The sequence below is a fragment of the Martes martes genome (genome assembly GCF_963455335.1).
Source record: "Martes martes genome assembly, chromosome: 1".
Classification (NCBI taxonomy): Eukaryota; Metazoa; Chordata; class Mammalia; order Carnivora; family Mustelidae; genus Martes; species Martes martes.
Genome location: NC_137888.1, coordinates 65,994,035 through 66,012,259, shown reverse-complemented (window position 1 = coordinate 66,012,259; position 18,225 = coordinate 65,994,035). Strand labels below are relative to the sequence as shown.

The window sequence follows — 18,225 nt, the reverse complement described above, 5'->3', positions numbered from 1 at the left end:
CTAACAACACATGAAAAAATGTTCATCATCATTAGCCACCAGGGAAAGTCAAATAAAAACCACACTGAGATACCACCTTACACAAATGGCAAAAATTAACAGGAGAGGAAACAAGTGTTGGAGAGGTTGTGGAGAAAGGGGAACCCTCTTACACTGTTGGTAGGAATGCAAGTTGGTGCAGCCCCTTTGGAAAACACTGTGGAGATTCCTCAAAAAATTAAAAATAGAGCTACCCTATGTCCCTGCAATTGCACTACTGGATATTTACCCCAACAATATAGATGTAGTGAAAAGAAGGGCCATCTGTACCCCAATGTTCATAGCAGCAATGGCCACAATCACCAAACTGTGGAAAGAACCAAGGTGCCCTTCAACAGATGAATAGATAAAGAAGATATGGTCCATATATACAATGGACTATTACACAGCCTTCAGAAAGGATAAATACCCAACTTTGTATCAACATGGACGGGACTGGAGGAGAGTATGCTGAGTGAAATAAGTCAAGCAGACAAAGTCAATTATCATATGGTTTCACTTACTTGTGGAGCATAGGGAGTAACATGGAGGACATTAGGAGAAGGAAAGGAAAAGTGAACTGGGGGAAATTAGAGGGGGAGACAAACCACGAGAGACTGTGGACTCTCAGAAACAAACTGAGGGTTTTGGAGGGAAGTAGGGTGGGAGATGGGTGAGCCTGGTGGTGGCTATGAAGGAGGGCACGTTTTGCATGGAGCAGTAGGTGTGGTGCATAAACAATGAATCTTGGAACTGAAAAAATAAAAAATAAAATTAAAAATAAATAAGTAAAAATAAATAAAAGGTACTTTTAACTATGGACAGTTGAGTGCACAGATTTTATTTCTACCTTTTCAACGGTTACAGACAAATCTAATAGCAAATGTGACACTAAAGATAATCAAGATGAGAGACAGGTAGGTTAACTCCTTCTGCATATTTAAATTTCTTCTATGGAAAGAATGTACACATTCTACTTAAAGATGACAAAAGTGACAATTTAGTTTTGAATTTTTTTACATTATTTAAGAAATTTTAGAACTTTTAAGACCTATAACTCACTCAGGGGTGAGGGAGGAATATTTCAAAACTAAAATTTTAAAGATCTTTAAGGTGAGAGTTAGGTAAGAGATGACAAAAAAGGAGAGATTGCTGACAAAAAAAATTCCATTTAAGAGAAAGACTTTTTAAATATCACCAATGGGTTGACTTGCTGAAAGGCTGGAACTATCCATCAGCTCTTGAGTTAAGACTACAGAGAGTTCTGCAGAGGCAGCCTCTGGTTTCTAATCTAGGAATAAGCTAGAATTTAATTGGTTACAGATCAGTAACCCAAGTAACAATGAAGCCACTTGTTTTTTTTTTTTAATCAATTAATTACTATCATCTCTGAGCTCTCATGCCATCCTATTTGATGTTTTTCTTCTTATACCGGGAGCAAGACAGCTATTATACAACTCTTACGCTCTGAAGCAGATCCTACAGTGCAGAAAGGCTAAATCAATACCATTTCCAGGATGTCATATTCAAGCAGTGGAGCTTGTCAAATGCTTGGTGAGGCCATCTCAGCCAAGGTAACACCTTCTAACCTAGTTCCAATGGTCCTTCTCCTAACCACATGAAAGCAACTGGACTTACTTCTGGCTGGCAGCTCCAGCTATCTAGCTCTCTTGCCTGCCTCCATTTCTGCCTTTCTTCCCTAGTGACCAACCTGTCAGCCTTTCCTGATCAGTCTGTTTCCTCTGTTTCCTGATTCTTCTTCGTCCCTGGAGTAACCATCATTCCTAATGAGAAACCAGGTGACTAGATGCAGAGCTACTATCATGCCTCCCACATTGCTGTACCACCAAGACTTGTCTCTGGCATGGAGTGAGGGATATTTTTATAAATACAGATCCTTGAATGGGAGATGAACTGTGTAAGGAGGAGAATATTAGAGATGGGATATCGGTGGTGTGCTGAATGAATGCTATTGTAATGGGAAAGCATCTTTATAAACAGAAAAATAACTATATTTAGAGGAGGAAACACAAGAATAATTCACAGATACTATTACATTGTGTAGAAAACAATCAGAGAATGTTGAAGCATATTTCAACATGAAATAACCCACAGGTTTGGAAAATTATATGTTTTTATACAATCAATTTCCTCATAGGCTTCTATGTCAGGGTTATGGTATTACTTAAGCCAACAGAAAAAGATATAAAAAATACTTCTTGATAAGAAACCAAATGACCAGTACAAAAATTAGAAGGTATCTGTGATGTGGATGATATTAGTTGCCTACCAATTGCGGTTTCTTTCTTTCTTTGCTTATTGATCTTATTCAAATACCAATGGCTATTTGCTCCAAAGGACTCAGGGATCTTCTCTAGCCCTAAGAGGTAAACCCTCACTAGTCTAAGCAGCAACCATGTGATCTCACTTCCTTTGCCAGATGCTGGTTTAGAAATAAACATATGCAGCAATTCTGGCTGGTGAGACAATGGGGGATAGAGTAGGATGAAGGCTGTCCTCTGGGAAAGCCTTCTTCAATCTTAAAAGAGGACAACAGGAAGAAGCTGTTCCCTTTTCTACATTTGGACATTTTCTTCGACTTGCAGAAAGAAAGACACAGCCATCTTAGGCTAGCCCCTCTTGTGGTCCCAAGAGGAAAACCAATGGGCTGAGTTCATCAGAGCATAAACATGGAACAAATCTAGATCCTTGAGTATGTAACTGAGCTGTGAAATTACTTCTGAACTATATACTACATCAGCATTTCTGGTGACAGCAGGCAGGTTTTTCTTACTATTTAAGCCACCTCTGGTTTGGTTTTCTGTTATCACAGATAAAGGCATCCTAACTAATCCACGACACTAGGCTAGAAAATTCATAACAACTTACATAGACATAAAACTTTCTATACAATTGGATGGTTTTTAACCATCCAAAAGAAACTCAAGTTGCTCAGGACTGCCCAGAATTGGCTCTTCTATAACATCAGTACCACAGCATATACCATACTGAGAGTGCTCCTGAAAACCATAGTTACAACACTGGGTTCTATGGAAAGGTATAAACTGTAAGCCTCAATGTGGCACCAGAAAAGGGGCAGAGCAGAACATTCCCTGACCCAATTCACATTTATGTTTTCCAAAAAAGAATATAAACAACTTTCTATGGCACACCAAAAGCAAGGTTACCTTTGTAATTCAAACTTTAAGGCACACTAATAAAAACAGGGAGCCACAGTAAAAAGTATTAACCCATACGTAATACCTACTATACTTTACTTTCAAAGAAGTTGCACTAAAAACTAAGACAAGAAATGTACAGTTAAAGCTTCAAAGTAAAGAAAAAAGAGAGAGAGAGAGCACACAAATGCTATATTCCTCAAAGAACTTCGTCCTTCAGGACTTGGCTAGGAAAATTCAAATATCCCCAAGAGGCACTTCCAGTTTAGGATTAGCTAACAATTGGCTGATTTGCAGTGGGTCCAAGCAGACTGAGTTCTTGAAGTCAAACTTGACTATTTAAAGATTTTTGCCCAAGGCCCACACCATTCTGCTTTCAGGACAAACAAATTTCATCACAGGCACAAGTTAATAAGACAAATGTGGTAAAACTGAGAAACTCTGTAACACCCGCTTTTAGTGTCATGGGTATATTATTTACTCACTCCTGCTCTCAAAAGTACTGGGAGTTAAAACAAGGGCCAGCTTAAAAGTATTCTTGGTGAGAGCACAGGTCAACACTAACCTTTGTTTCAAAGCTGGTATTTCTGTGGGTTCTGGCTCAAGTATCTCATAGGCCAAGTTCACATCCTCTGTTTCCCGAAGCAAAGCATAAATGGGCTCAATTTGTTCATTAAATCTTGCCAAAAGTGTGCGTGCATCTTTTTTGGGCATTGCTGATTCATCTTCTTCTACCTCTGTATGGCAAAAAGTACAGCGGAAAGTTCCTACAGAGGAAACAAAAGTCTCAGGTCAGGCAAGAGAAATTCTCAAGACTAGCTTTTACCAAAGAGTTGTATCTCTATCCTCCTCTAACATGTTATTATTGAAACTTTCAAATGCAGAAAAGTTCAAAGAATTTTGAACATCAATGTGCCCGCCAATGAGATTCTACAATCAATATTTATCACATACCTGTCCATCTATCATTTTTAATGCATTTCAAGGTAATTTCACTTCTACCTGCAGCACAGCAAAGTTTTTCATCATTTTCTAACATATTTATACTTAAATATACTTAAAACCAAATTTTTTACAACTTACCACTGAAACCTATACCCTTCTCCAACTGCCTTGCTTTTTGCACATTGCAAATTGGGGCCTGCATTATAAGGAAAGCCAAACAATACCTAAAGCCAAGTCCCTAGGCATCCTATACGAGGCAGTTTTTTCAAACTTATTAACCATTTATACCTAAACATACTTAACCAATCCATCTCCAAAGTTCAAGTTCAAGAAGTCGTTATTGTTCTTACTTCTATATCCCTCACACTCAACTCGTAACTAAATTGTAGTAATTCCTTAGAAACATCTCAGATTTTTCATGTCTATTGTCCTTTCACTAATCCAGGCCACCATTACTTAGCCTGAAACAGCTGCCTCAATCTGATCTTTGAACCCCTAGGTTCTCCCTCTCCAATTCCAATTTCCTATGCCACCACTTTTGTCCTCTCATTCCCCCGCTCCTAAGTCTATCTGGTAGGTGAATTTATTTTTTTCTTTAAGATTTTATTTATTCATTTGACAGAGAGAGAGAAAGAGAGAGAGCAAGAGAGCACACACTGCAGGGAGAGTAGCAGGCAGAGGAAGATGGAGAAGTAAGCTTCCTGCTGAGCAGGGAGCTCAACATGGGGCTCGATCCCAGGACCCTGGGATCATGACCTGAGCCAAAGGCAGAGGCTTAACCAACCGAGCCACCCAGGCACCTCTGGTGGCTGAATTCCTTAAGTCAACAACATTAAATCTAAATTTCTCATCCTAATACTCGATAATTTGGCCCAAAAACATCATAACCCAACCACAGTCCTTTACCTGTCAAGTAAATTCAAATACTTGAAAGATAATATCCTAGATATTATATTTATTTTATTTGTATAGTGCTTTCTGTTTATAAAATACTTCCATGTATACTTTTTGATCCTTATACCAAACCTATAAAGCGACATCAGAACTGAGGCTCTAAGGAGTTTTGTGACTGGTCCAAAGTCACAGAGCCAATAAAAGCAGTTATAGCAGCTATTGTATATCTTGTACTTACTAAGTTATCACCAACCCTCTGAGGTTGGTATAAATACAGAAGTCCTAAGGGGATAAGTAAATTGCTTAAGATCATACACCTACTAATTGTTGGTAGGGAGGAGTCAAACCGAAACTCACACTCTTTTTTTTTTTTTTTAATTTTTTTATTTTAATAAACATATAATGTATTTTTATCCCCAGGGGTACAGGTCTGTGAATCGTCTGGTTTACACATTTCACAGCACTCATCATAGCCCATACCCTCCCCAATGTCCATTTCCCCACCACCCTCTCCCCTCCCCCTTCCCCCCCGCAACCCTCAGTCTGTTTCTTGAGATTGAGTCTTTTATGGTTTGTCTCCCTCCCAATCCCATCTTTTCATTTTTTCTTTTCCTACCTCCCCCCAAACCCCCCCCACCTTGCATCTCCCCTTCCTCATATCAATGAGATCATATGATAGTTATATTTCTCCGATTGACTTATTTCGCTAAGCATGATACCCTCTAGTTCCATCCACGTCGTCACAAATGGCAAGATTTCATGTCTTTTGATGGCTGCATAGTATTCCATTGTGTATATATACCACATCTTCTTTATCCATTCATCTGTTGATGGACATCTAGGCTCTTTCCACAGTTTGGCTATTGTGGACATTGCTGCTATAAACATTCGGGTGCACGTGCCCCTTCGGAGCACCACGTTTGTATCTTTAGGATATATACCCAGTAGTGCAATTGCTGGGTCGTAGGGTAGCTCTATTTTCAGTTTTTTGAGGAACCTCCACACTGTTTTCCAGAGTGGTTGCACCAGTTTGCATTCCCACCAACAGTGTAGGAGGGTTCCCATCTCTCCGCATCCTTGCCAGCATCTGTCATTTCTTGACTTGTTAATTTTAGCCATTCTGACTGGTGTGAGGTGGTATCTCATTGTGGTTTTGATTTGTATTTCCCTGATGCCGAGTGATGTGGAGCATTTTTTCATGTGTCTGTTGGCCATCTGGATGTCTTCCTTGCAGAAATGTCTGTTCATGTCCTCTGCCCATTTCTTGACTGGATTATTTGTTCTTTGGGTATTGAGTTTGATAAGCTCTTTATAGATTTTGGATACGAGCCCTTTATCTGATATGTCGTTTGCAAATATCTTCTCCCATTCTGTCAGTTGTCTTTTGGTTTTGTTCACTGTTTCCTTTGCTGTGCAAAAGCTTTTGATCTTGATGAAATCCCAATAGTTCATTTTTGCCCTTGCTTCTGTTGCCTTTGGCGATGTTCCTAGGAAGAAGTTGCTGCGGTTGAGGTCAAAGAGGTTGCTGCCTGCATTGTCCTCAAGGATTTTGATAGATTCCTTTCGCACATTGAGGTCCTTCATCCACTTTGAGTCTATTTTCGTGTGTGGTGTAAGGAAATAGTCCAATTTCATTTTTCTGCATGTGGCTGTCCAATTTTCCCAGCACCATTTGTTGAAGAGGCTGTCTTTTTTCCATTGGATATTCTTTCCTGCTTTGTCGAAGATTAGTTGACCATACAGTTGAGGGTCTATTTCTGGGCTCTCTATTCTGTTCCATTGATCTATATGTCTGTTTTTGTGCCAGTACCATACTGTCTTGTTGATGACAGCTTTGTAATAGAGCTTGAAGTCTGGAATTGTGATGCCACCGACTTTGGCTTTCTTTTTCAATATTCCTTTGGCTATTCGAGGTCTTTTCTGGTTCCATATAAATTTTAGGATTATTTGTTCTATTTCTTTAAAAAAAATGGATGGGATTTTGATAGGGATTGCATTAAATGTGTAGATTGCTTTAGGTAGAATAGACATTTTCACAATATTTGTTCTTCCAATCCATGAGCATGGAATATTTTTCCATTTCTTTGTGTCTTCCTCAATTTCTTTCATGAGTACTTTATAGTTTTCTGAGTATAGATTCTTTGCCTCTTTGGTTAGATTTATTCCTAGGTATCTTATGGTTTTGGGTACGATTGTAAATGGGACTGACTCCTCAATTTCTCTTTCTTCTGTCTTGTTGTTAGTGTAAAGAAATGCGACTGATTTCTGTGCATTGACTTTATATCCTGACACTTTACTGAATTCCTGTATAAGTTCTAGCAGTTTTGGAGTGGAGCCTTTTGGGTTTTCCACATATAGTATCATATCATCTGCAAAGAGTGATAGTTTGACTTCTTCTTTGCCGATTTGGATGCCTTTAATTTCTTTTTGTTGTCTGATTGCTGAGGCTAGGACTTCTAGTACTATATTGAACAGCAGTGGTGATAACGGACATCCCTGCCGTGTTCCTGACCTTAGCGGAAAAGCTTTCAGTTTTTCTCCATTGAGAATGATATTTGCGGTGGGTTTTTCATAGATGGCTTTGATAATATTGAGGTATGTGCCTTCTATCCCTACACTTTGAAGAGTTTTAATCAGGAAGGGATGCTGCACTTTGTCAAACGCTTTTTCAGCATCTATTGAGAGTATCATATGGTTCTTACTCTTTCTTTTATTAATGTATTGTATCACACTGATGGATTTGCGGATGTTGAACCAACCTTGCAGCCCTGGAATAAATCCCACTTGGTCATGGTGAATAATCCTTTTAATGTACTGTTGGATCCTATTGGCCAGTATTTTGGTGAGAATTTTCGCATCTGTGTTCATCAAGGATATTGGTCTGTAATTCTCTTTTTTGGTGGGATCCTTGTCTGGTTTTGGGATCAAGGTGATGCTGGCCTCATAGAATGAGTTTGGAAGTTTTCCTTCCATTTCTATTTTTTGGAACAGTTTCAGGAGAATAGGAATTAATTCTTCTTTAAATGCCAAACTCACACTCTTAAACATTACTTAATAGTCCATACCAGTAGCCCCACTTGGATTTCCAGTTTGGTTCCTAATGCCAGAGATATGCACCTTTCATTTCTAACCCAATCTAACTGAGGGATTAAAAAGATAATTTACGTTACTTAGTGCCTGGCCCACATTAAGCATGCAAACATTTAGCTTTAAAAAGCTCTATATGTGATTGATACATATGGATTGAGACAATGCTCTAAACCCCTCTTTTCCTGGTAAGGAGTAAACAGACTAGGCATCTCTAACTCAAAGTAACACTAGATCCTATTGATACATTTCAAGTAGAGTAAGTTTCACTGCCACTTCTCACATAAATAGCCAATATCATGCAAATTCTTTGCTCATATACCCTGTCTAAAATACTCTTCATTCATCTTCCTGCTGCCAAAATGGTACCTGACCTTTTATATCTATTCCAAATAAGTGAGAAAGAGAGAAAAGCAGCCCCTTACAGCAAGAAGGTGGCCCAGCACTCATAGCTAGGCTGCAGTGTTTTCCTGTCGGACAGAATCTCACAGGTTACCAACATCAGCTGAAGTCTTCTGTGTCCATGATGGAAGTGAGGCAAAACCAAGCCTGTCTGAGTCTGAGTCTGACAGAGTACAAGCGAAAGCAAGGTCTCTGAGTAATCACACAAAAAAATCCCACCTGCCATGAGTGACTGTTGCTTCTTTACCAATTACAGTCCTAGTCTCACCCTGTCCTCATCCCCTAGATAAGGTTTATTAAGACACCCAAATCCTAGAATTATCCCCATTCCTGACAGTACCCAATACAAAGCAAACCACCATTTCCCTGAATTCTCTCCAAATTACCTATCAAAGCCCAAATTCTCTAAGTCTGTAAAGCATGGTCTTCCCAAGAAACTCCATGGTACTCCATGTGGCTTCCTTTGCTGCAGAAAGCATCAATAAATGCAACTTTGTTTACCTATGGATACAAAGTACCTAATGGTCTTTAACTACTGGACATCAACATAAAGACTCAAGCTTAACCAACTAGACAAGGATATCATTTACCAAAATAGAGAAAGAACAAGTTCTTTTTGCTTTGCAGAGAAAAGATGCAAAGTTGCTTTAGATATCTGAATCCATATTGCCCACTGGCCATCAAAATGGATATGTTAGAAGCCAATTCTTATAACCACTTAGAGTTCAAGAACAGGGTTTAGACAGAAATTCTGATGGAGAATCAACAACATAGAGGTAACTAAAGCCAAAAAGTAAGTCAGAGTATCTAAAAAGGTAAGAAGAGTGAATAGTACAGGCAATCAAGATATAAACCCAAAAAAGAGGAAGACTTGAGATAAAAGGTACAACCAGAAGGATAGGATGTCTCAAGGAGAAAATGGTATGGTGTTAATTTTCAAGGTCAACAAGAAGTGAAAACCAGCTTTTACATTTAGTAACAAAGGATAATTAGAGAGGTTTTAGTGGTATGCTCTCTTATTCTCTAACAATTCCAGGCTGCCTCAGCCTCTTCAACAAAAACATAAAGAATATAATCCACACAAAAGTGAAAAAATAAATCACATGAAGTCTAAATCAGAGTTCAAACACCTGCTGAATTAAAACAAAACAAAACAAAAACACCACACTGATGTGGGACTTAGGTTCACTATTGAAAGATGGATGGGCACTTTCAGAGATCATCAATGAAAACTAGAGAATAAGACAGAAAAGTTATCTAATTTAGTAGTTTTCAAAATTATTTTTAAAGGAAAAAATCCCCTTCCTCAAATGAAATACCTAACCGATAAACAAAATAAAAAGCAAATGTTCTCTTGAGGCACACAGAAAGACAGCTAAGACAAATGGTAACACTATAATCCTCTGAACATAACGTCTTCATAGCATTACAGCCCAGCCTCCTCAATGTCTTGCACCACACAGAGACTTTGCATCAGAGCCTTTGTACTTACTATTCATTCTGCTCAGAATGTTTTCCCTTCAGACAGTCAAATGGCTAGTCTCCTAACTTACTTCAATTCCTCACTCAAACGTCACCTCAGTTAGGCTTCCTTAGCCAATAATATCTAAAATTTCAGCATTGTTGTCTTCCCTTTATCCCCCTTAACATTTGTCACCATCCAACATATTATTTCATTTATCTAATTTATCAGGTTATCTATCATTAAAATTGTCATGTTACAACCAAATAAAAAAAAATCTTCTCAAATATCCCATTTCTCTTTTGAAGACAGCATACATTCCAAACTTCAGCTAAGTAAACAAATCAACATGCTTGCTTGTCAGTGTAGTTCCTCCATATAAAATAGCAATGCTTTTATTTTGGAAAAAGAGAGAAAAAAAAGGAGATTACAGTTAACATCATCATTTCACAGAAGGAAATCTCAGAATAACAGTCCTTTAACTTGACTCGATCTGATTTTGCGGAAAATAAAAGAGAAGAGAAGATAGTATGTAGTCATAAGGAATTCTAGCCTAATCCCAGTGAGCTTCCAGAGACCCAGGCTTACTTTAGATTTAAGATTTAACAAGTTATTTACAGCAAGGCCTATTTTGCCGTTCTGAGAAGAGTAGCTTTTATATTACTGTCAAGAACTGTGGAAGATCTGAGATTTTTATCCTACTTGTAAGTTAACAAATTATCCTTGCAGTTTCATGGATGCTAGAGAAAGACATAGGACCCCTAGGTCAGAAATAAAGAACTTTATTACTCATGGCAATAGCAGTAGCCAGCGTCAGCTTTTGTGCCAGTTCTCTGAGCCCCGATTCCCACTGAGTAATGCAAAGAGGGCTGGGTGACAACTGTACCTGCAGTGGGTTATGTTACAGGGGACCCTGAAGTTAAGGAACCCAACTTTCTTATAAAGAGCATAAACATGCCTATCTTTGCTCTAGAAGGTAATGTTGTCTTTACGATACCGGACACTAAGAAAACGTGCTCTGGAAGGAAACTCTATTTTTATTATACTGAACAATAAGCAAACTTGCCCTTTGCTCTAGAGAGAATATATCTTCTGAGGCTCCTCACTAAATAAACACCCATGAAAAAGAATAGTCCAGAAAAAAGGCAGTCACTACCTCTGCTTGCAAGACATTCATAACATGTGACAAAATCATGAAGTACTGTCTGTCAACAATCATCATGTCTGGGTAACATTATAAAAGGAAAAGACAGCCTGACATCTTAATTCTATGTTTATCACAAAAACACAAATTGTAAATAAGAACCATCCTGTCAAAAGACAGGTCTGATATCCAAGAAGAAAAATAAGAAATTCTACATTTTACAGAAAAAGACTTAAGATGACCTTAATAAACCAGAGCATTTTTTTTTTTTTAAGTTTCAGTGAACACTAAAAAAGGAAAATCAGTTTGGGGTGCTTGGGTGGCTCAGTTAGGCATCTGACTCTTGATTTTGGCTCAGGTTATGATCTCAGGGTTGTGAGATTAAGCCCAGTATTGGGCTCTGTGCTGGGTGCAGTGCCTGCTTAGGATTCTCCCTCCCTCTCTGGGAAAAAAAAAAAAAAGGTTTAAAAAATGCAAATAACCTTTCTCAAAATAAGAGGTGGCAGTGGAGGGGGGGGCTTAGCACACACTATGTACTAAGTTCCCTTCTACTGAGTAGGTGGTGGTAGAACACACAAGACACAAAATCTATCAGCAAGAAGCTTAAAGCTTAGTAGAGATGAAAGGTATCTAGAGTCTAATGTGAGATCAGTCCAAAAATAAAGTATGTTAAGTGTTCGGGAGTTCAAAGAAGGAATACGACTTCTAGCTGAAAGCAATTGTTGTAGAGCTCAAGGAAAGGGAGAGAATAGAACATTCTAGACCATCATAAGAAAACTAGTTGAAAATAATGCTTAACTGCAGTTTTGGTGTAGTAGGAATAGAGTTATCAAAAAGAATCATAGTTAAAAGGATAAACTAGGGTGGTCACGGTGAGTCTTCAATGCCAAGCCTCATTTTGATTTTGATTTTTGAGTAAAAGAAAAGTGATTGAAGGATTCTGGGAAAAAACATGAGGCCATCAAAACTACCATTTGTAAATATTGATCTACCTTAGTGGCTTGAGATAGTCTTCCAACAAGCCAGTTCTTCACTAAGTGTAAACATAAAAATTACTAGTGGAATTTTTAAATAATACACAGGCTCCCCTCCAGAGATGCTAATTCAATAGGTCTAGAGTGGGGCTCAGGAATGTAAATTTTGAAAATTCCGCAAGGAATTTTAACACATACTTCTGGTGGAGAGCTGCTGTTAAATAATCAATATGATAAATATCCCAACTTTTCTTGTTACTGGACCACTCTGTACTATGTAGTGTGCATTGATTATACTACTTAAGTATGAGAGAAGAAACAAGTTGAAACTCAGAGGTCTGTAACATCTTTCCTTTCAAGATTAAGAAGGCAAAAACCGTAAACAGTGACCAAGCCACCCAGAGTGGAACATGCAAATTAGATGTAAGAATGTGGCAGCAGGGAGAAAAGGAGTCTACAAAGACTCTTAGACAAAGCAGGACAAATGATGGGATTAGGAGAAAAAAGAGTCCAAAGATAACACATTTGTTTGATTTGTTTGACAAGGAAACCACAAAAGAACTAAGAAAGCTATTCACAAATATTCCCATGTGTTCTTCACAGCCAAGTCTGTACCAACTGTATTAGGTTTACCAGGTCATAACTTAAAAACAAAAATCAATAAGGTTGGATGCAAATATGAATCTTTCTGACTCAAAAACTAAATGTACTTCACTACCCTGAGTTACACATTCTCTCCCAACCTATCGTCCCTGCCAGCTACAATTTAGCAAACTTCCCCCATGTATATACACAGGTTCTAATTTCTTAAAATATAAAACAGGAGAGAGGATTTGTAACAAGCATTAAGTGCCTATTACATGCCCAGCATTTATTCAGCTGAGTCTTAATGCATCAGGTTCACCAGAAGATCAAAATACATCCAATTGTAGATAACTAATAGGTATTGAAAGTAGGGAGAAAAAAGATCTCTTACAAAGAGGTATTTCAAACTATATTTTAGGGTTGTCCTTTCAATAGTATATGAATGCCCCAACTCTATGACTTGGGACTCTTCTAATGAAGGTAAGTTATCACTCCAAAATGAGAAAAGAAATGGAGACCTAATTGTTGGCATGAGAGTGCGGAGGAGGAAAGAAGTGGTTTATACAATTTTAACTTTCTCCCAAAATTAAAAAAAATGTAAAAACAAAAATGAAACTGAGGGCAGGGGGATGGAGTGGGGAGGGGAGAGAAGGGCTAGGAACAAAAGAATAAAAAAATAAGAAAAGTTCAACAAAATTCAAACGTTTTGCTTTTGCTTAACACAGAAGGAGAAAATTTATTATGCGGGCCAAAGTATTCCACTTCACTCTTTCTAACATGCTACTCATTTTAGCAAACATCACACTTATTTTAATTATCTGCATATTCAGTCAAGGAACAATAAATATAAATAAAACTAAAGTGAAAAAAGGTTTATCTTCCTTACTTTGAAAAAAGGAAAATGTTTTGGAAGTTTATCATAATTGAGGAAAAGGGCGGAAGGTATGAGTCAACTCCCTAAACAATTAGACATTATTTAAAATTATATTTTTTCCCTTTCCACTCCAGTACATGCAATGAATAGGTCATCAGCTAATGCCCAGAATTCACTGTCAAAGATTTGCAAACAGTATTAATTGCAACTGGATTACTCAGACATTTTCCTAACCCCCCCCTGCCAAAAATCAAAATAGGCCCAATTGCTTTGATATGCCAGAGGTGCTGTAGTACTGAAGCTAGAGCCATGCTGCAGCCCAAATCCTCAAGGCTAGCCCAGGAAACAGCGAAAGGTAAATGTCTGCTACCACACAGCCTCACCCTAGTGTAAGGGCCTATTTAAGAGTGATTTCACCTCGGTTGAACAGCCATTTTGTTGTTTATGCAGTAAAACTTAAACTGACCCTGCCACCCCCCCACCTCACCCCTCCCCCCGCAGAGGAACTTACTTAGAAACAAGTCTGGGAAACCAGTAAAATATGGCCAACCAGCCCCTGATAAAAGAGCCCATATACCAGGACGTGTCAGGTCAGGGAGAGATAACAGAGCCCAGATGCAAGGACGAGTTAGGCCAGGTGGAGACATCCAATCAGTAAAGCGCACATACTATCTCCCTGACTAACAAAGAATGTGGGCCCGCCTTTTGGGCGCCAATTCTAACCAAGGTGATAGGCTAGTTCAAATAGCTACTATGGGGTGAATTATAATTCAGTTGGCCACACATGTGTGACCTAGCATGACTGTGCAGCTTTCTCTGTGTGTTACAATCTCATTGGCCAGCTGTGTGTGGCCAGGCTCAACCACATGGCCTTTGCTCTATAAAAGTTAGTCTGTGAGGCTGGGAGGGGTCGCCCTCTCTGTAGGAGGCGGCCCCAGCCGGTCGGTTTGGTTCTTGATGCTTGGCGGGAAATAAAGCTCTGCTTTACCTTCACTTTGTATCGGTCTCATCCTTTTGTCCACGGACCCTTCACTAGCACAGTGCGATTGATGTCCTAGAATTTCCCACCTTCTACGTCTAACCCATCATCTTCTGAGCTGTTTTTGTAGAGCTCACATTCTAGTGGGAATTAGTCAAGACAAAAAAATAATACCAGGTGTTGATAAGTATAATACAGAAAAAGAGGATAAAGGAAAAGAAGCACAATGGAAAGGGGTATGCTCTATGGCACAAGAAACTTGGGGAAGGCCCCTCTGATAAAGCAAGTGAGCAGAGACTTGAAAGCTATAATGGAGTCAGATATTTGGCAAGAAGACAAGGCATGTAAAAAGGCAAGTAAGTGAAGATATGCTTGGTGTGGGCAAGGCAAAAATAAGATGGCCAGTACAATGGTTGTGGAGAGAACATGAGAGAGAGAGAGAGAGAGAGAGTCTCCAAAATTGGGGGGTAAGAGGGGCAGATAAAAGACTTTATAGGTTCTGTTAAAGACTTTGACTTTTTGAATGATGGGAGAGGCCTCTGGAGGGTTTTGAACAGAAGAGTGAAAGAGTCTAATGTGCTTTTTAAGAAGGGTCAGTGGCTACTGTGACAAACAGTCCATATGGGCAGCAAGAGTAAAAGCACGGAGGCTAGTTAAGAGAACAGATCTTCCCTATGACCCTGCAATTGCACTGCTGGGTATTTACCCCAAAGATACAGATGTAGTGAAAAGAAGGGCCATCTGTACCCCAATGTTTATAGCAGCAATGGCCACGGTCGCCAAACTGTGGAAAGAACCAAGATGCCCTTCAACGGATGAATGGATAAGGAAGATGTGGTCCATATACACTATGGAGTATTATGCCTCCATCAGAAAGGACGAATACCCAACTTTTGTAGCAACATGGACAGGACTGGAAGAGATTATGCTGAGTGAAATAAGTCAAACAGAGAAAGTCAAGTATCATATGGTTTCACTTATTGGTGGAGCATAACAAATAATATAGAGGACAAGGGTAGATGGAGAGGAGAAGGGAGTTGAGGGAAATTGGAAGGGGAGGTGAACCATGAGAGACTATGGACTCTGAAAAACAACCTGAGGGTTTTGAAGGGGCGGGGGTGGGAGGGTGGGGGAACCAGGTGGTGGGTATTAGGGAGGGCACAGATTGCATGGAGCACTGGGTGTGGTGAAAAAACAATGAATACTGTTACGCTGAAAATAAATAAAAAATTTAAAAAAAAAAAAAAAAAGAGAACAGTGCAAAATCTAAGCAAGAGATAAAGGCTAAAATAACTTACCTGGACAATCCTGTGAAAAAACTGAACAAACTCCCCTCACTCAAAAACTTCCAGGAAAAACAAAATAAAACAAAAGACAATTGACAGTTCCATGTTAAAACCAAATAACTAGGACTAGAACTCTGAGGATTTTAAAGAGATAAAGAGGAAACTATAAAACTTCAAGACATATCACTAACATATGGGATTAATTTTACCATACTGTATAAATCCAACCACCATATATACCTTAGGAAGCATATTTGGACATTGTTTCCCTTCTCACTGAATATTTCATGCGTTACATATACATGGGGAAAGGGAGTGAACTGGAATCTTGGGAAAATAAAGCTGACAAAAAATTGTAAATATTATTCTCCATTATGCCACAAAGTGTTTCTGAAGATGGCCTAATTAAAGAGCATACTTCCTACATAAATACTACTACAACCAAGAGTTTCAATTCCTAACCAAGGCTTTCAAATTAACCCCAAAGACTAACATCATCTTCTAAAAGCAGTGATAAAACCCTAGCCTAAAATACCTACTATTTCCCAAAAACAAAGGGTGCTCTGAAATTAGAGTTGAGAGAAACCGTATATAGTATAGAACAGACTGAACTTATCATTTTACACATGCTAAAAAAAGACCTAGAATGATTATAGGATTCACCCAAGGTGATAATTACTAACATAACCCAAGACTAAAAGTCAAGACTCTGGAATCCTAATACACTGTCACTTTACTGTCGTAGCTATTGCTTAAAGAAACAAAACAAAACAAAACTTCTGAAAATGACATGTCCACTGAACACACTAATTATGCAAAAGGACTCAATTGTAGTTAAGTACCCTAAAAACCCCTGACAATACTATCAGAATTAATCAAAATTTAATATTTAAAGCTGATATAGCAACAACATATTTAATGACAAATCACTTTGCTTTCTTAGACTTCAAAAGGGCTTGGAGGCAGTGAGGTGGGTTTGGAGATGTAAGATAGAAGAACTGGAAGAATAACCACAAAACAATAGCTGTTAATACAATGAAAGGCCGTGAGAACGGGAACTAGGTTGAGTGGGAGAGCACAGAGCAGAAAAACTAGGTTTGCCATTTGAGTCCTTAATACATCTACCTTAATATATTAGTTATGTATTTTTAGCAGAAAGAAAACAAATGTTAATTTGAATCCTCCAAAATCACTCAACTCTCTCTTAACTAATATGCAGAAGTCACACAGTCATTCTTAGGCTATTCTTTGAAAGCATCATCCTGTTCTTTGTTATAACTTTTATAACTCAAAATATTCAGGGGCTTATATATTAAAATGCTAGTCTCAAAGTCACTTTTTATTCTAATTTCCAAACTATATTTCATAAAGCAAATTTCTTCAGTTTAATTGGGCAAGGGGAAACGTATGGGAAAAGGAACTGTTATTATAAAATATCAACAGACATGACAAGAACATAGTAATGTATTTCCTATAATTATTTCACTATAATAAAAACTCTTTTAACAATTTGCTGAAGAACACCTAAGACTGTAAAATATTCATCTGTTTGCATGCAAAAAAAAAAGCAGCTTTTATGAATTTTTCAACTTAGAAGAGCTCAAATATATTTGTGAATGACACACTCTAAAACTCAACTTAAATGAAATTGGCTTCTGTCCTCCCTTAACTGGACACATCTGTATTTGGTATAATCATACAACATTCCCAGATTCTGGAACTCACTATAAAGGGGAAGAAATGTACTATGACTGGGAGGCAAAACCACAAACTGAAGTGTAGTACTTATGTAAAAATTAAAGCCTGCAGTAAGTTCTCTAAATTAGGCCTAAATTGAATCCATTTCAACATATACTGCGCAGGCAAAAAAAAAAAAAAAAGAAAACAAACAAACAAACAAAAAAAAACCTGTGGCTTTGATGTAACTATTTGAAAGACAATAATCAAAAGAATACTGTATGCCAGCATCAAACTAAAAAGCAACCTTTCACAAATTAGCTTCTATGTAATCAACATCAAAATATAAAAAGGATTAAACACACAAAAAAAATTTTTTAAAAAGTCCTCAAATCCTCAAGATTAAAGCAACAATATTTTTTAAAACACCAGACCTAAAGATTTTAGACAGGTAAAAGAGGGAAGGCTCTTGTCCCTTACAATCTTTCCCTAACTTCTTTTTATTTTTATTTTTTAATTTATTCTAATGAGCACCTCCCCCCCCAAAAAACATATCCACACCTCTGAGCTTTCTAGTATGATGTTCTAATGAATCCATTCTGGGCAAGATTCCAAATCAGCAAAATAAGCAAAATAATCCTAGAAAGATTTTTGTGTGTGTGGTTGTGTTGTCAGCATTTCAGGAACTGAAAATACTGCTTATGAGACATCTCCTGTCC

The 18,225-nt window shown here is 38.1% G+C and overlaps 1 protein-coding gene across 1 annotated transcript in view; it reads right to left on the bottom strand.

Annotated features, from left to right (window-relative positions):
* GTF2E1 (general transcription factor IIE subunit 1) overlaps nucleotides 1-18,225 on the bottom strand; it is a 39,423-nt gene that overhangs the window by 10,247 nt on the left and 10,951 nt on the right. The window contains exon 3 of the mRNA XM_080821077.1: nucleotides 3,763-3,964. Within this exon, the coding sequence (XP_080677203.1) occupies nucleotides 3,763-3,964 (202 nt within the window). The remainder of the gene's footprint in view (nucleotides 1-3,762; nucleotides 3,965-18,225) is intronic.